The 16,138-nt window shown below is 46.3% G+C and overlaps 1 protein-coding gene across 8 annotated transcripts in view; it reads right to left on the bottom strand.

The window, feature by feature from the left end:
- Window positions 1-16,138, bottom strand: part of TRIM55 (tripartite motif containing 55) — a 38,294-nt gene extending 22,156 nt beyond the window's left edge. For 3 of the 8 annotated variants that reach the window (XR_012503194.1, XM_010970651.3, XM_074355018.1), the window contains exons 1-4: window positions 15,800-16,137; window positions 15,098-15,270; window positions 8,799-8,964; window positions 6,706-6,801 (exon numbers count right to left, since the gene is read on the bottom strand). Coding sequence is in view for 6 of the 8 variants with exons in the window: in XM_010970651.3 (XP_010968953.2) it covers window positions 6,706-6,801; window positions 8,799-8,964; window positions 15,098-15,270; window positions 15,800-15,967 (603 nt within the window). In the remaining 2 variants the exon portion in view is untranslated. Of the gene's footprint in view, window positions 1-6,705; window positions 6,802-8,798; window positions 8,965-15,097; window positions 15,271-15,799 lie in introns of all 8 variants that reach the window. The other 5 variants (XR_012503195.1, XM_010970648.3, XM_074355019.1 and 2 more) reach the window with 4 other exon arrangements.

Below are 16,138 nucleotides of genomic sequence, written 5' to 3'. Positions count from 1 at the left end.
ATTTTATTCCTTTTGATACGGATGGTTCCTATGTCCCCTGTATATGTGGTATGTGGTATGTGTGTGGGGGGGATGTGTGCACACACACACATGTGCCTGCGTGAGTGTGTTTAGCAATTGAAGTAACTTCCATCCTAAATGCCCTGGTGTTGGTCTCCAAGCAGATTCTGATGCAAAACCTCCAACTGCAACATGACCTTCCTCCTGGGTCTGCCAGGGCAGTTATATTTATATTTATTTATATAGAAGAACAAATCAAAGTTGTCTGTAATAATCTAATGAAAATAAAATCCACCCCACCTCTAGGGAGAACCCAGTGTAGATGTAACATACTAAAAGAGATGATTTTATAATGGGAAACTATTCTGCCCATATTGAGATGGTAAAATTATGAATATTTGTTTCTAACTAGTGTCATGATATCTGGATGAATAGAAAAAAAATCAAGTAGCTTGATTTGTTTCCTTAGTAGTGAGTAGGTAACCTTCAATATTTATCTAAAACACATTGTTTAGCTGTTGCCTTTATAGAAATGTTAAAATTGACATACTCTAATTTTTAGCCATCCTTATATTTTAGTGGCAATAAGAAAAAGTGATTGCAAAGAGAAGCTTTTCATGAAAAAAATCAACAATAGATGATCTTATATGAAGAGTAGATCCTGCCAAGCAAAGTACTGTCATTAGATTTTATTACATTTTTCAGTGGCTCACCCTTTCATTGGGCACTTATTACTCTCGGAAACAATCTTGTTACTCGTTTGTTATTGTCTAACTCCTCTACTAGAATAAAACCTCCTTGAGAGCAGGGACTTTTCTGTTTGGTTCATCACTATTTCAGAGCATTATGTGTGCAGATTATGGCATATAATGTGCACATGAGAAATACGGTTTGAATGATTGAATGAATAAATGAAATATGACTTGTATTTAGGAATATTCAGCCCTCACTCACAAGTTTCACAAGTTTCTACTTTGTCCTGTTCCAAAGACACGGGTAATTAAGGGGGTACTCCAAACCTCTTCATTCAACACTCGAAAGAAAACAGCAGAAAATAGCCAGGCAACCTTAGGGAAGACATTTAACCTCACAACAGTTCTTTAATCTGTACAATAAGGGGGGGTGAAGTTGGATGATTGTTAAGATCCCTTATGACTCTACAGTTCCAGTGCTCTACAACTTCACGTAAATCTGGGGATATTTGGGGTCTTCAGACTGTAACACGCCTCTTTATATATAAAGTGCCTCCTTCCATTCATGGCAAGTTTCAGAGTGGCCATATATAGCACTGAGACATGAATGACATGTTCCAGCCCAGGCAACATCAGTCCCAGCTTGGGGGTGTCCCAAGGCCATGACAGAAAAACCTAAGACAATTGTGGCCACTGCTCTTACCATATAAGGAGTGTGGCTCTGTGACCAAAATAGAGCTGAAGATAAGCTCTGAGCCCCAGCACTTGTCACTGAGCAACTGTGACTCCACCTGGCCCGTTCGCACCCCTCCCCCCACCCCACATCCCTCCATCTTTTGAGACACACTTGTTCAAAGCTGCAGCTCTGGGTCTGGAAGGACACACTCCGCTTCCTTTGATAACAGTACTTCAAGATCCCCAGGGTTTCCTTTCCTCTCCCCATAACCCCACCACCAGAAAAAAAAAAAAAAAAGAAAAAAGGAAAAGAAATCAGACAGTAGATTAATAATGCTAAAGAAAGAACTATATTAAGGTAGGAAGATTCTCCGGAGGAAATTAAGTCCAACCCTTCAGTGGTAAAGCCCCAGTCACAAGCACACGAGAGAAGTCCCACGAGTGCAGCCTGGTATGAGAGCCCAGGTCTCTGACAGGCTGCCTTAGAAAGAGGGCAGACAAGTTAGAAAAACATCGCCCCCTCCCTAGGCATACAGGCTGGAGTTCAGCCTCTCTCCCTCTGGCTCAGCCCCTCTGTGCAGTGCTTGGTGGAATGAATCTGTTCAATGGCCAGGGGTCTCGGGACTCCCAGACCCAGGCTCCTTTCCACCACATTGTGCTGCTACCCACTTCATGTTAGAAGAAGAATTATGTTATAATTTATGGGATCCCTAATGCTTATTCCTAGGGTCCTTGGCATTAGGGGTTTTCTGGGCTAGTCCAGATCATTTAGGAGATCCTTGAGAAACACTCTGAAGGCCGAGGGTCAGGTGAGCCTGCCCTGACTTGACCCCCACGGTTAAGTGAAAGCATGAGACCACGGCAAGCTGAGTATCTGTTTAATTCACTCCTGTCTGCGGTGGACAGTCAGCACGTTTCCTGGAAGGGGCTCAGCCTCCCTTTGCTGCCAATATTTCGAATTACCACAAAGCCTCAAAGAATAGAGCTAATATCTACTTCCATTCATTTTCCATCTTTCCCACTGCAGGGAGTGGCTTCACCCTGCCATCATAATTGATCATGACCTGGCTAGTCTTATTCCAAAACCATTTAAAAGATGTTCCGGACTCTCTAGTGGTTCAAATGATTATTAGCATCATTAGATGACGTGTGCTGTTTCCAAGCTGAGTGTGAGGACAGCACACTTACAGATCTCCCAGTCTGTGCCTCTAACCCCAACTTAGTCATCACAGCAACGCTGTGAGGAAGGCTTGTTAACTTCCACTGAGGAAGCTGAGGGACAGGGAGCTGAAGTAATTTGCCCAAGGTCATAGCTTTAAGTGGCAGAGCTAAAATTCAAACTCTAAAATCTGTTCTTTAAGCAGATGTTACATAGCTTTAAACATTCTGGCATGCTTATTTAAATGATTCTTATTATATTCATACTTCATATTTGTAACCACATGGACGATGTCTCAAAGCTGGGTAAAATTACTCTTTTGGAAACATAATGGATTTGTTCTCATTGCAAAGCCATTGGAGGATTTTATTAAAGGTGTCATTTTTCAGATACTGGATATGCTCAAGATCAAACATGTATTATTCAGCTTGTAGCTGTTTCCCCTAGACGGGCATGCACGCAGAACAAGATTATTCCTGGGCCTGCCTGCCTGCCTGCCTCGGGAGGGCTGGTTGGGTTTCCAATAACATAGGGTAAGTGACACTTTTAAGACTACGAGAGGGAGGTTACGTTTTCTGGGGATGAAGAACAAAAGTCAAGCCCAGTTTTCTGGACGCAGAGAGCTCCTGAGGCGGTGTGATTCTCCACCCCTACCAGCAGCCTCCCTACTCGGTCCCAGCCCGTCCCAGGACATCTCCAGGCCTGGAGAGGCAAGCGTAGCTGTGGATCATGCTGGGCTTATCTAGAACAGCCCAGAAAATCCTCTAACATCCTGCAATCTCGAGCTCTGAGAACGTCTCAGGCTAAGCCATCTCAGCCAGGACGGCTAAAAAGATTGCAGGCCCTCCCCCCACCATCAGCCCCCAGCAAAGAGGGGAAATGCCCCTCCCCCATGACACAGTTCAGACTGCCCTTTTGTGACCGAGGTCCTTGTCGAAATCATTCCCGTCACCACTGCAAACTCACATCAACTGCATACATTATTTTTAAAGGATAACAAGGAGTCCCCAGTGTGATTCACCCGAAGCTCGGCAGCTCTCCAGGGCTGGTCTGGGCCAGGTGCCTGCCCAGGCCAACCCTGCAGGAGATTACATGGTTAGGGACAAAATCAGACATGTGCAAGCTACAGGCACTACTATCAAAGGGCAGGTGTCAGGGCCCCCAGGGGGGCGAGGTGATATAATTAGGGAAGGTGAGTGCCCACCCTTGGGGATACTCAATTTCCCATCACTGCAGGGCTCTTCACCAGTCAGAAAAGAGAATTCTTTAACAACAGCTTCCCACCCCCTGGCTGGGAGCCACCAATGGCTTCTCAGAAAATGTTTCAGGCAGGTGGTGAGCAGAGCCAGTAAGGAAAAAACCACCCCAGGCAGGACAGGAGACACAGGAGCTCTGTGACCCTGACCCCGGTACAGAATTCACCTGCTTGGCAAGGTGGGCGCAGTGTGCTTCACGGCCTGCTGCCCTGCAGCCTGGCACCAAGTGTGCCTCTGCTGTCTGGCCTGCTGGCATGGCCCTGGCTCTACAGGAGGTCATCTTGGTGATTCCAGGTGCAAGGTGTGGCCATTTGTAGCAGTGTCTCTGTCCCCAGGGCCTCTTCAACTGGAGGATATTTGCATCAAGCAGGAATCATAAAGTCAGAGAACTTTGTGGGGCTCTGAGCCAATCCTTACATTTCCAGATGAGCCATTTAAACTGATCCGAAAGAACTGTGCTTATCTAAGCCAGAGTCATTCATTTATTCTTTCTTTCTTTATTGTATCGGTTATTCACAGACGTCAGGCTCACTTTAGAAAAATGTGAAATACAGGAATATATAAAGAAGGCGATAAAAATCCCCGGCAGTCCCGCTATTCACTGTCCTTAACCTTTCAGGTTCTGGAGATTCCCCCTTTGTGAACGTACATGGGGTTGTTAATGAATACATACTTTCTATCCTGTTTGTATGCCACTTTTTCATCCTATTTCCTTGAGTTAAAATCCCAGAAGTGAATGACACAGGTAAAAGGGATGGACACTTTGAAGCCTCCTGCCAGTTTGCAGACTCATCTCACAGCCCTGAGGGGGTCGGTCACACACCTTCCTCCGGGTAACTGTGAAGACACTTGTAAAAGCGTGTCATGCTCGACGAAAGTTTTTATCGGTAATAACAGGGATAATAATCTCGAACGTCACTGTCAGGAAGCTTTTCCTGATGTCTACACATAATCCCTTCTGCGGACTTAACTTCAAACCTGTTCCTTCTTGCCTTGTTCTCAAATGAAAGAAAAAACAGCTGCTTCCTACTGTGCCGCTGACTGGCCTCCAGGAAAAAAACCAGTTGTCAAGTCTCCTCGGCCTCTCAGTGTCCTCTGACACTGCCTGAGTGGAGCCAAGTCCTCTGCATTTGCTCAGGGCCCAACGTGACCCACAGGACTTTCCTCCTGTTTGTGTTCTGCAGCCTCAATGGCCGGACGCAAAGCCTGTTCCCCCGACAGAGGTCTCCAATGAAGGCCTGAGCAGAGACCAGGATAGAGATGACCTCACTTGCCCACAGGTAACACACTCCTATTTATACACCCAAGACTCAGTGTGGTACCACCCTGGAGTGCTGATTCATGGCCTGATGATTGAGTTGTACTTGGCCTTTACTGTGAGTAAGTAAGAAGAAAAAAAAAGTTCATAGTGTCCATTTCAAAGTCTCTTTGAACACTTCATCAAGAGAAGATTTCCTTTGACAAATGGATCCCAGATCCATCATGCATCATTTCAGGAATAAGAGGATGGAGAAGAGACGAGAGTGATTTTAATGGTGTGTAAATCTAAATTGATATGATTATGGCCAATGTCTTGAAGTCATCATCTAGGAGTTTGTCTTTGTCTTTTGATAGAATTCACCTTTCAAATGATGAAATAAAAAGATTAGGGCATTTACTAGGTGCTCACCATATGCCAGGCACTGTGCTAAGCACGATGCTTATGCTTATTTAATTCTGCATCGTTAACTCTATAAAGTGGGTACTTAGCCCCACTTTTACAGGAGAAAACTGAGGAAATGAATGTACTTGTGAATGGATCTTAAAACATAACACTTAGTTTTTAAAAAGTAAGCAGAATGAAAAGAACAACATAATTTATAAAATTAAAAGATGTACATATATAAAACAGTACAAATTTTGTAAGAATACAGGTCAATGGAACATCGACCATGTTAGAGTGGTTATTTACAGAGAAGAGAACAGGAGTGGGAAATGGGGATAAACGGAAATAAACAGGTAACAACAGGGGCAGTGCCCACGGCAAAAAAGGAAAGCATGCCGTTAACTGAGCAGCACAGTCTTCCACACCTGAGGGCCACCTGAAAAAGGTACCCCCAAAGCTGAGAGCAGGGAGTAGTCATAAACTGCTCCAGGTCACAGAGCCAGGGACCTGGACTCAAAACCAGGGGTCTCGCACCTGCCCCCAGGCAGCAGGGCTTAACTGGCCTGTGGATCTTCAGTTCTTGGAAAGAGATGTGCCACGTAGCAAAACCTCTTCAGGCTTCAGCATTTATATAGTTTATCTTTGATTTTGAGCAAAAGAGGATTCCCAATATTTCTCACATGCATTTGGTCATTGTTTTTATTGAGTGTTTATTATGTGCCAGGCACCAGGCCAAGCAGGGGGCCAACGGAAATGCATGAGCCAGGACTCTGGTGTCAGAGAGCTCCCAGCAGCTGAAGCCCTCTCCCACCACAGCGGGCCCGGCCTTCTCCTCCTGCCAGCCCCTTGCAGCCCGGCTGTTAGAGCTCAGATATGCTGCTCAAACCTGCACTTGACTTTCTAAAGCACCAAACAGCATTTCTTGAGACCATTTGGATTTCCACAAAGAAACTGCGCTACGATGGTGAACAGTCCTCGTTGTGTTCCCTGGGGATGGATTCTTCTTGCTGCTAAACTTTCAGCATGGGTTGCCCAAGAAAGAACAACACATGGAACAACCACCCTGATAAATGTGGGAAAATCTGTCTTGTTGCCTCAGGTGATAACTTTTCATCCTGGGCCAGGAGGTGAATATTTCAGAAACATAGCAAGAAGGAGGTCATCATATAAGGGAAGACTGAGAAGTCGGAATGGGGATTTCTAGGGTGGTGTTGAGGGAGCCACACACCCCTGGGAGTTCAGGCTTGGTTTACACTCCCTGGAAGCCACTTGACTTACCTCAATGATTTTACAGGTGTCCTCCAGCTGGCTGATCACCCCCTGGACCCGATCGTTGCTTCCCACGAGGACGGCAATGCCATCACTGAGCTCAGACTGATGGAGAGAAAAGAGGGCCGCCAGATCTTAGGGGTTTCCGGGTCAGCACTGACTGTGGGTTAATCTCAGTACTGTCCTCACAGGCTCTTTATCTAAGCTCCACGGAACCCCTTAAGGAGGAACAGCGAGGCTTGGGAGGCCCGAGAACCTCCTGACCTTGTAAATAAAATTCTGGATGGATGTGTATATAAATGCACTTGTCTGGAAAGAGGTTCCATAGTTTTCATCAAATTCTTAACAGAGACTGCTACCCTGCTAAAAACATTAATAACACTGAAGTATAGGCCATAGACAGAGAATAGCACATTCAAGGTCAAGAATTCTCAGTATTGTTTATAAATTGAATGGAGTCCGTATGTGACATCAAGGACCCAAAATGAATTTGCCTCGTGCAGCTCAGGATCAGTTTTACCAGGGAAACACACATAGTAAATACTCATTTATGTACTTCATTCAACAAATACCTATTATGTACCCTTCTACGTGGTAGGTCCAAACAAATACTCACGTACTAGACTAAGTCATTGCAAACTTGAAACTATAACATTCAACTCAATCTGGGAAAAAGATTTCAACTTGAAATTCTTCTCAGACTCCTTTGACCTGGAGAGATTCCATTGTTTGTACCGACCGCCCTCCCAAGGCTGGCCTGTGGAGCTCCGGGGACGCCGAGCGAATGGAACTCAGGAGACCTACATGCTTGAGCTCTGCCTTCAACTTCTCTATGATGTTGGGCAAAGCATGTAATCAATTTGGACCCTAATTTTCTCATATATAAAGTGAGAAGACTGGATCAGAACAGTGGTTAGAAAACATTTTAAACCTGCAGAACCCTTTCTTCAAATGGGAGCTGATATATAATTCCAGTAGGTGAAACTGGAGCTGCTTTGGCCAAATAGGAGCGAGGTGGACGTCCACCTGCCAGTCTGTCCTCTGTCTGCCCCACGTGAGTCTCAGGGCTCTGAGGAGAACAGTGTAAGACAGATACTATTCAGTTCTAACAGGATATGACTTGCAGGGCAGGTGAAAGGAAAGAGGGAATAAATCACACGAGGATTGGAAAATAAATGTTATTGATGTCTTGCTAAATCCTACTTCTTTAGTGCTCATTGGTTGTAACTGGTGTTGCACAAAAATATGGCTTCTAAATTTGATGCCAGCTCTGAATTTGATCAGTAAAACCAAATGCAGAGAACCTATGACTCTAACAGAAAGAAGCTGAGATGTGGAGCACAGGACCGGTGGCATCTATGTGAACACACAATCTCACGTTTATTTGCATCAAATGGGTAAGTTCCTCCTCACCCCTGGGTGAGACCAGGTTGGCAGTTTAGTGATGAGCTGGGACACCCTGTATTTGAACAGAATGAGGGGGCTGGGTCTGAGGGTGGGTGGTGGGGGCACGTGCCAGCCTCACAGGAGGACTTTCAGCCCTGGCCTGGGTTGAAAGGCCAGGAGGCCAGTTTAACCCAGGTGTGAGGGCCAGCCCAAGGCAATGTTTTAAACTTGTTCTTTAATGAAATGCCATTCATTGTTAACTCTTGCCACTTAGGAGTGGAGGAGAAAAGGCCTCGAGGCAGGCAAAAGAAATCTTTGGTTGGTGAATGAAGAAAACTATTCTGAGACTGGAGTAAAAAGTTATTTTTTTATTACCTATTGTCTGAACCTCAAATAATGTCTGAGCAGCCTGAGCTCGGACCTGGTCCCCTAACAATGCTCATCTTCACTAGCTTCCAAAGGGCCCCCAAACAGCGACCCCTCCCCTCCACACCCCTTCCTGACCCTCCGCGCCCCTCCCCTCCCTGGCCTGCCCCACCAGTCCCTAGAGAGCCCTGCAGGCTAGGCTGCCGGGCACCCAGCATCCTTTGCTGCTCCACCTCTGTGCCCCACCCAGCCGCAGGGCCCGAGGGCCTTCGCAGTGGGCGTCCCTCCTTCAGGGCAGCGAGGCAGTCACACAGGCACTTGGAAGGGGTTTGGATCAGGGCCTCTGTTACCTTCTGCCTCTGGAATACGTGAGTGAGGGGAGCCACCTGGCAATCCTTGTGTGCCCCGAAGACCTTGCACAGGGAGCAGGTGGGCACTTCGCAGTTCAGACAGTAGATGTTGATGCGCTCGTCCTCGTGCTCCTCACACATGGGCTGGTCTGACTTCTTTTCTGGTCTAGGAGGAGGTAGGCAGGTAAGTGTGTCAACTCCCGCTGTGGCAGAGCTGAGTCGGGTGGCTGAGCGGGTGGTCAGCATTGCAGACCCCCACCACCACTGTGCTCCTCCAGCAACCCTATGCCGTGAGACTTCCAGGGTCCCTTTCACGTGCTCAGAGCCCTCCAAATTCTCTATGGGCTCAGCAGCAGTGTCCTGACAAATTAACAGCCAGCCTGGGGATAGGGACACGGAGATGCTGACCTGAGGCATTTGCCAGTCTTTGTGGTGTGAGTATTGCCAACATGGCCAATTTCAAGGCTTAAAAAATGGCTAGTGTGTCTCCTGAAAGTTGAACACTGGATTCCTTTGTCAGGAGCTTGCTTCAGCACCATCTCCACATGCTCACAGGTCTCTCAACAGATACTTTACAATCATGGGTAAAGAAGAGGAGGTTGCTGATAAGTTTGCGCCAGCTTTGGGGAGGCCCCGTACCCCACCCCTGCAACCTCTGGCCCCAGCAAAAGGAGTGAGAGTGGAGGTGGGCTGGGGAGACCATATCTTGGATTATGAATCTCCGCGCTCATTGCAAGTAGTTGTGTGTAACAGGCAAAATGTCAGCAAGTGCTTTATTAATTTGTTTGGGTCTCTGCCTGCCGTTAGCACAGAAAACATACAAATAACTTCCTGAGGACTCAGCAGTGGCTAAGAGTGGGCTGTGTGTGCTCAGTGAAGGGGAACAATTATACTGAATACTTCGGCAGTAAGAAAAATGTAAAATGCTTTCTGGGACACGGTGGTACCTTGGAAGTTCAAATCTCAATAATCCCCAAGTTTCAGTTTTGCCAGTGGGTCAGCACCAACCAAAACTTTTTAGAGATGCCCAGGTAATAATGGAGCATTGGGTTTGTATGTCCTAGTGAGACCACGACCAAGCAATGAAGACGTGAAAGCACGAGAGAGGCAGTGCCAAGTCCCTGCTGCTTAAGGATAACCTGTTAACTGTGAGGTCACCTGGAGCAGCCTGGGTTCACATCACGTGGTGGGGCTGAGTATATTCCCCTCATCATCAACACAGCTCAGGGGATATGATCAAGATTAAAATTATGCCGCCTTGTGGTGCTTTGGGCTCCCTCTGGAGACCACGGTCAGAGGTGTGGGCGTAGCCTACTTGGACGAAATCTGGAATTTTGATACGTCCTATCTACAGACTGAGGCTGTTAATAGTTTTCAGAAGAGTTTGAAAAGTTTAAAAACAAATCCAAAAGCTTTCCTCATGTTCCCAAACACATGGTTATTTGGAAGCATCTCAGATTAGGAACCGAATTTTTTTAGTCGTTATCAAGATCCACTTCTTAGAAACTGCAGGTTTTTTCTGGGGCATAGAACAATTATTATGGGCCATGAGATCAATTTAGGGGGTCATGATCAGCATTGTTGAAGATAGAATAGCAAATACTGTGAACTCTGTGTGGTAAGGATAAGTACTGATATGTGAAACTTTTGTTTCAGGTGTACATATATGTATGTATGTGCGTATGTGTGTTTACAAATATCTATGTACACCTGAAATGAACGTATATAGTTCATTTTGTCTATAGAGCTATCGTCATCCACGCATGTAATGGCCACTGGATCACAATGTAGAACATACTTCCTGCTCCATGAATAAAAATGCTTGAAAAGCATTAATATTGATGAGATGTGTAGTATTATGTAGTCGCAGCCCCAGAACTCAGAGAAGGACAGAGAATGTGCTGAGTTACGTGTGTCAGTCACCAGGTAGACGTCAGGTGCTTGAGGCTGGGCTAACCGTTGGGAGAAGCCCTGGGTCTGGTAAGGAAATTATATGGACTTCAAGCTTCAAGATTTCAGAATCTGATTTTGGTAGAAGGGTTTTTTTCACCTGGTCTTGTAGCGGTATGTTTTCCGTGAAGCCTGTGACCTCCTGACTGACTTCTGCCATTTGCTTGGAAGCCAACGAGGAAAGTAAACTCCCCTGAGAAAGTTATCCCCTGTCCCGGGTCTGCCTGTTTCCACCTCCATAATGTGAACTCCATGAGGTTAGGGGCCAGGCTGTGGTCTGTCTTTATTGTGCTGGATCCCCAGTGCCCAGAACAATGCCTTCCATAGAGCGGGTGCTCGGTAAATATTTGTTGAATAAATGCGTGAGACATGAGAAGGAATTTGCCAGATTAGTGGACAGTATTTACTGCACTCTAACATAAAATTGCTCATCTGGAGACGGCCTGTGAACTCTGGGGAAAGCTTGGTGACCTGGCTCTCCTGAGTGGCAAAGGAGGAGACCAGATAACTTCCTGAAGACTCCATTTATAAATGACAGAGCCCCCGGGGGGTTCTCTAGAGACTAGGAGTGGCAACTCAGTTTTCCTTTGGTCAAAGGCTTCTCTACCTCTAAAACCTTCCCTCCCGTGTGCCTCTGCCTTGTAACAAAAGTCACGCTCATGTCTGGAGCACAGTGCCTGGGGAATGGCATAGCTGATGCTACTGCGGCTCCCCTCCCCCAGGCTTTTCCTGACGGTGGCCTGCATCCCACATGCTGCTCTGAGGTGGGCAGCTCTGACCAGAGGTGGTGTCGTAGCGCTCTGGTGTATGCAGTGTATGCAACACTGAAAATGTGGAAACAGCCTTAGGCTCTTCATTTAGTCTGTGATTGTGATTAGTTTTGCATAATGCAGTACAGACTGAGGACGACCTCCAATGCCCCATCTTAGTTGTTTCTTGTTCAGGTGGCCACACATGCCCAGAGGCATCCCCCACTTACAGATGGGTTTATAATGAAAACCTTCAGACACCACAAAACATATGACAGACTTGGGACAAACATGGCGTGTAGAATACAGGTGTAAAGGTGACTTGATGAGGGGAGGGTGGCCAAGCTCTCATTGTGGTTCAGGGCTCAGTGCCAAATGTGGCGATGGCCCCCAGCTGTTTGGTGCAGGCTAGACTCAGGGAGTCTGTAGCTCTCTGAGGTTGCTGGGGCCATCCTTGAGTGTCCGAGAGGGTGGGCATCTGGTGTTGATGAAGCATTTCAGGCAGGACCTTTATAGTCAAACTGATCACAAAGCTTAGTTCCAGCTCAGCTTCTCTATGTGGTGGCTTTGTGGCCTTACGCAAGTTTCATTAACTTTCAGGCTCAGCTTTTACTCATATCTGAAAATTGGACTGGGGGGGTCTTTAATTAAATATGACAGAATGCACACACGCATTTATTTAATTGTGTCTCCTACAGAAATCCTACTAAAAGCAGAGTAAGGGAATAAAAAGGTATAAATCAGTAAGGACAAAAAAATAAGTGAGATGACAGCAGAGGAGAGATGCCAACCAAAAGCTGGAGATTGGGAACATCGGGATGAAGGGAGTGACCTGCTTGAGCTGCACCTTAGTTCTACTAAGAGCCCGCAGGGGAGACGCGGCCAGGAAGTGAGCCGCTTGGGTGTTACAGGTTCCCCTGCAAAGGCTCTGGGGCTGCAGAGGCCAGGCACCCGGAGAGCGGTAGGTGTGGAGGCTGAGAAGAGGAAGGCTTTTTGCATATTTTACGGGGTCATTTGAGGATATACTCCACAGAAACAGTAGTGTGAACCAACAAAGAGGGCGCCGTAGGATTCAGGAAATGCGGGATTTAACCCAGGGCAGAGTAAACGTGAAGTAGACGGTGAAGCCAAGCCATGTGAAGGCTCAGTCCCAATCAGCCGTGGTGAAGTCAGGTGATGTCTGAGACTGAGACGTCTGGGAAGGGGAATGTCCTAGCAGCACACACATGCCACTGAGTGAGAAACAGCAGCAGAACAGCGGATAGAATTAAATGCGGCTGACTCTGAGGAGCAAGACTTGGGGGCGAGGAGAGACTTGGGCGGGAATGCAGCTCTCATTAGAGGCCTTGGGGTGCTGCTGGAATGTTTAAAATTGAGCATACGTATATGAGTTACTTGGAGTAAAATATTTAAAAATTTTAGTAAGGTGTTAATAATCATCATCACAACCTGGCGGGACTGTTTAAGAATTAAAGAATTACACTCTGAATAGTGGCTGATGCATATTCAACATGTCTTGGTTTTACTTACTGTATTTTAGGGTTAATTATAATTACGTTCGTGATTAATGTTAGGGACGTTAGTTCCGTCTCTTGTCGCCCCACCGCCACCCGCAAACTCTGGCCAGGTCAGCACGGTGGCTTTTGTTGAGACTACAATCCCTAGCCATTCTGCGGGAGGCCAGAGTTGACCAGCTCTTCCCCGTCCACCCCCCTCCCCCCACCCCCCCACCCCACCCCCGTGACTGTGGGCCAGAGGCGGGTTCATCTCATGCTCTATCTCCAAGGTTATTCCAGAGTCACCTAATGTACCCTGGGGCTTAGGTTCTGGGCTGGTAAAGCTACCGGCCCCCAGGGAACAGCTGGCTTTATGTCCAAACGTGTGCCTGAGCCCTTTGTGCAATCTGTGGTTTTGCTCCCAAGTAAAAATGTCCCAAAGGCAAGTCTCAAGTTCAAGAAACAGCAGCCTAGGAAGCCTTTGATAGTCACAGACACACCGATAGTCTGCTCAGCTGTGGGCTTCATTGTTGGACATTTCGTTTGTTGCTACCATTTGCTCACGGGGGCACTATTTTTGGCAGATGCACTGCACAGACTTCAGAGTTCAAGCCAGGATGTCTCATTGCTTTACCAATGCTGCAGATTTTAACATCTCCTCTTCTCTGGATTGTACAACAATTATCGTTATTATTTCACACCAGTCAAGCTCTCATGGTGGCAAGTAGCAAAATAGAAAATTATTGCAATAAATAGAAGGTGTGAGAAGATTTATGGTGTCGCTTAATCACCTGGCACTGAGGGAGCAACTGCTCTGTGCAAGGCATTGCGCTAGGCGCTGAGTCAGCTGTTGTGTAAACAGCTTTAATAATGGTTTGGTTATTACTTGACTGGCTAATTTTGTTAAGAGACAGTATATCTGTTTGCATCTTAAAGTAATGAAACACGAGATCAGACCTAAATCACAACAATGGTACTTTCCTTCCTCTCAAGAGACGTTGGAAACAAGGCAAAGAGCCGATTCCACATCTCTGTAATACGTCCTCAGCAGTTCCACTTCCCCAGTGCCGTCTATATTCTGGCATTATCTAATCTGGTTTTGAATCTTAAGCAGAAATGAATAGCCATAGCGATTATAATAATTGTATGTTAGATTTTTAGAACAGCTTTCCTTCTAAGAGCACAAGGCTCTCTGAGCCCTGCAGATGCTCCATAAGTCCGTGTGCTCCTAATAGGAAGCACGGCGAGGTCACTTCTAGATGGGCTCAACGCTGGTGTCAAGCATTGTGGACTGGACTGACTTGGGTACAGTTGGAAAAGGGCCCTCCATACCACGCCTTCTAGGAATGGACTCCTGCGGTGCTGTCTCTAGGAAAGGAATTCTATACCAATGGGATTCAATGAGTAAGAAGCCTTTTTCTTCTTTTTTTAATGACTGCTGTGTATACTGCATGTCAACCAGCAGGTGAATACCAGGAGTACACAGTAAACACAAGCTAGAGAACAGGGAAACATAACCTCAGCGCCATCTTTTTCTTTTTTCCTCCCATGTGTCTAAACTTTAAGTGGCTAATGGCCTGGGCTATGCTACTTCCCAGGGTCAATACCTTGACTATGTTAGAGGATTTTGTTTTCATTATTATCATCTAGAAAATTTAGAGTGAGACTATCTGCACTAAGAATTGGGCTATTTCGGGAGATGCCATTTCTGTTAATTTTCTGTAAAGTTCTGCACTGTAGCTTTCCTGCTGCTTGCAGTCTGGATCTACAAAGGACCTGTGAAGTGCAGAAACGTCTACAACGGATGTAACACAAGGCTGGGTGGGGGGAACATTACCCCTCTTTCAGTATCGCCATCTGGACTGGATTAGTGTTAATGAGTTACTTCATTCTTAAATTGATACAAAAGCATGGACACCAGCTTCTTTCTCTCCTCCCAAGAGCAACTCTCACTCCCATTGGGAAGGACTGACTTGGAAAAACATTCTCCTATAAAACAATTAGCCCGTGATTAGTAAACCAGCATTCAGTATAGTGACCCACTAGAACAAACAAACAAGTGAAAACAAGCTTCAAATGTGTGTGACACACGGCAGGACCATACCTGCTGGACTCCTGCTTGTAGATGTCAATGATGTTTTCCACCAGCAGGTTCCTCTGAAGGCCGTATATCCCGTGTCTGTCCAAAACCACTTCATGTCTACAGGACGGGCAGCGGAATCGGCCCCCTGAGGCCACAGTGGTGCCTCCTCTCGTGGGCAAGTACGGGTTAGAGGCCTGTTCTTGCCAAGCAAGGAAAGAGGAGTTGAGTCATGCACAGCTAGCCTTTCTGAGACTTCCCTTCATTCTCTGTTACTACAAACGACACGAACTCCTGCTTTCAGCTTGTCGTGAGACAATCCCTTAGGGCCTTATCAGCAACTGGTCCTCAAACACGGCGCCAGCACTTACCCACGGTCAGTTGCAACGTGCCATGTTCAGTATCGGTGCTTTTCCACCCAATGTTTTCCTTACCAAAAGTTCCAGCCAGAAGCTCCCACCATTAATGTCTTCAACAGTAATTCACTTACAATTTTGAAACAGATTCAATTTTTCAAAAAACAAATATAATTCTTAGTCTTGAAATAAAATTCGATTTGAGGGTAAGGAGGAGGCTGACAGCAAACCACAAAGTAAATCACTTAAAAAATTTTTGTTTAAACAAAGGCAACCTTATAAAGCTTTCTAGAGGAATTCACCTCAAAGTTAAGCACTTGATTCAGAGAGGAGGGGATCTTTTCCCACCCTATACTCCAAACAGACCTACCTGGAAAATGTCACTGGCGCATTTCCTACAGAGGTTATGCTGGCAGGGGAGAATGACCACGGGTTTCGTGAACATCTCTAAGCAGATGGGACAGATGAGTTGCTTCTCCAAGTTATCCATGGTCTGCTGCTCTTTGGAAAAAGACTTGTAATTCAAAGATGCACTCATCTCCTGGCCGTCCCCGTGTGCACTGCCAGGGAAAGGGTGCTCCGAGGGGTTTCTGCAAGTGATTCCTGGAAATAATTCCAAGGATTGTGTGATCAAGTGTCCTTTACGTTTCTTTCGGTGGAGGACATTGTTTCAGGCCCAGGTTCAGAGTGGTGCTGGAGCTGTTTTTAG

This window comes from Camelus bactrianus, chromosome 29, assembly GCF_048773025.1.
Source record: "Camelus bactrianus isolate YW-2024 breed Bactrian camel chromosome 29, ASM4877302v1, whole genome shotgun sequence".
In the NCBI taxonomy this organism is placed as follows: Eukaryota; Metazoa; Chordata; class Mammalia; order Artiodactyla; family Camelidae; genus Camelus; species Camelus bactrianus.
Note: the sequence above shows the minus strand (reverse complement) of the source record. Positions and strands in the feature narration are given on the sequence as shown.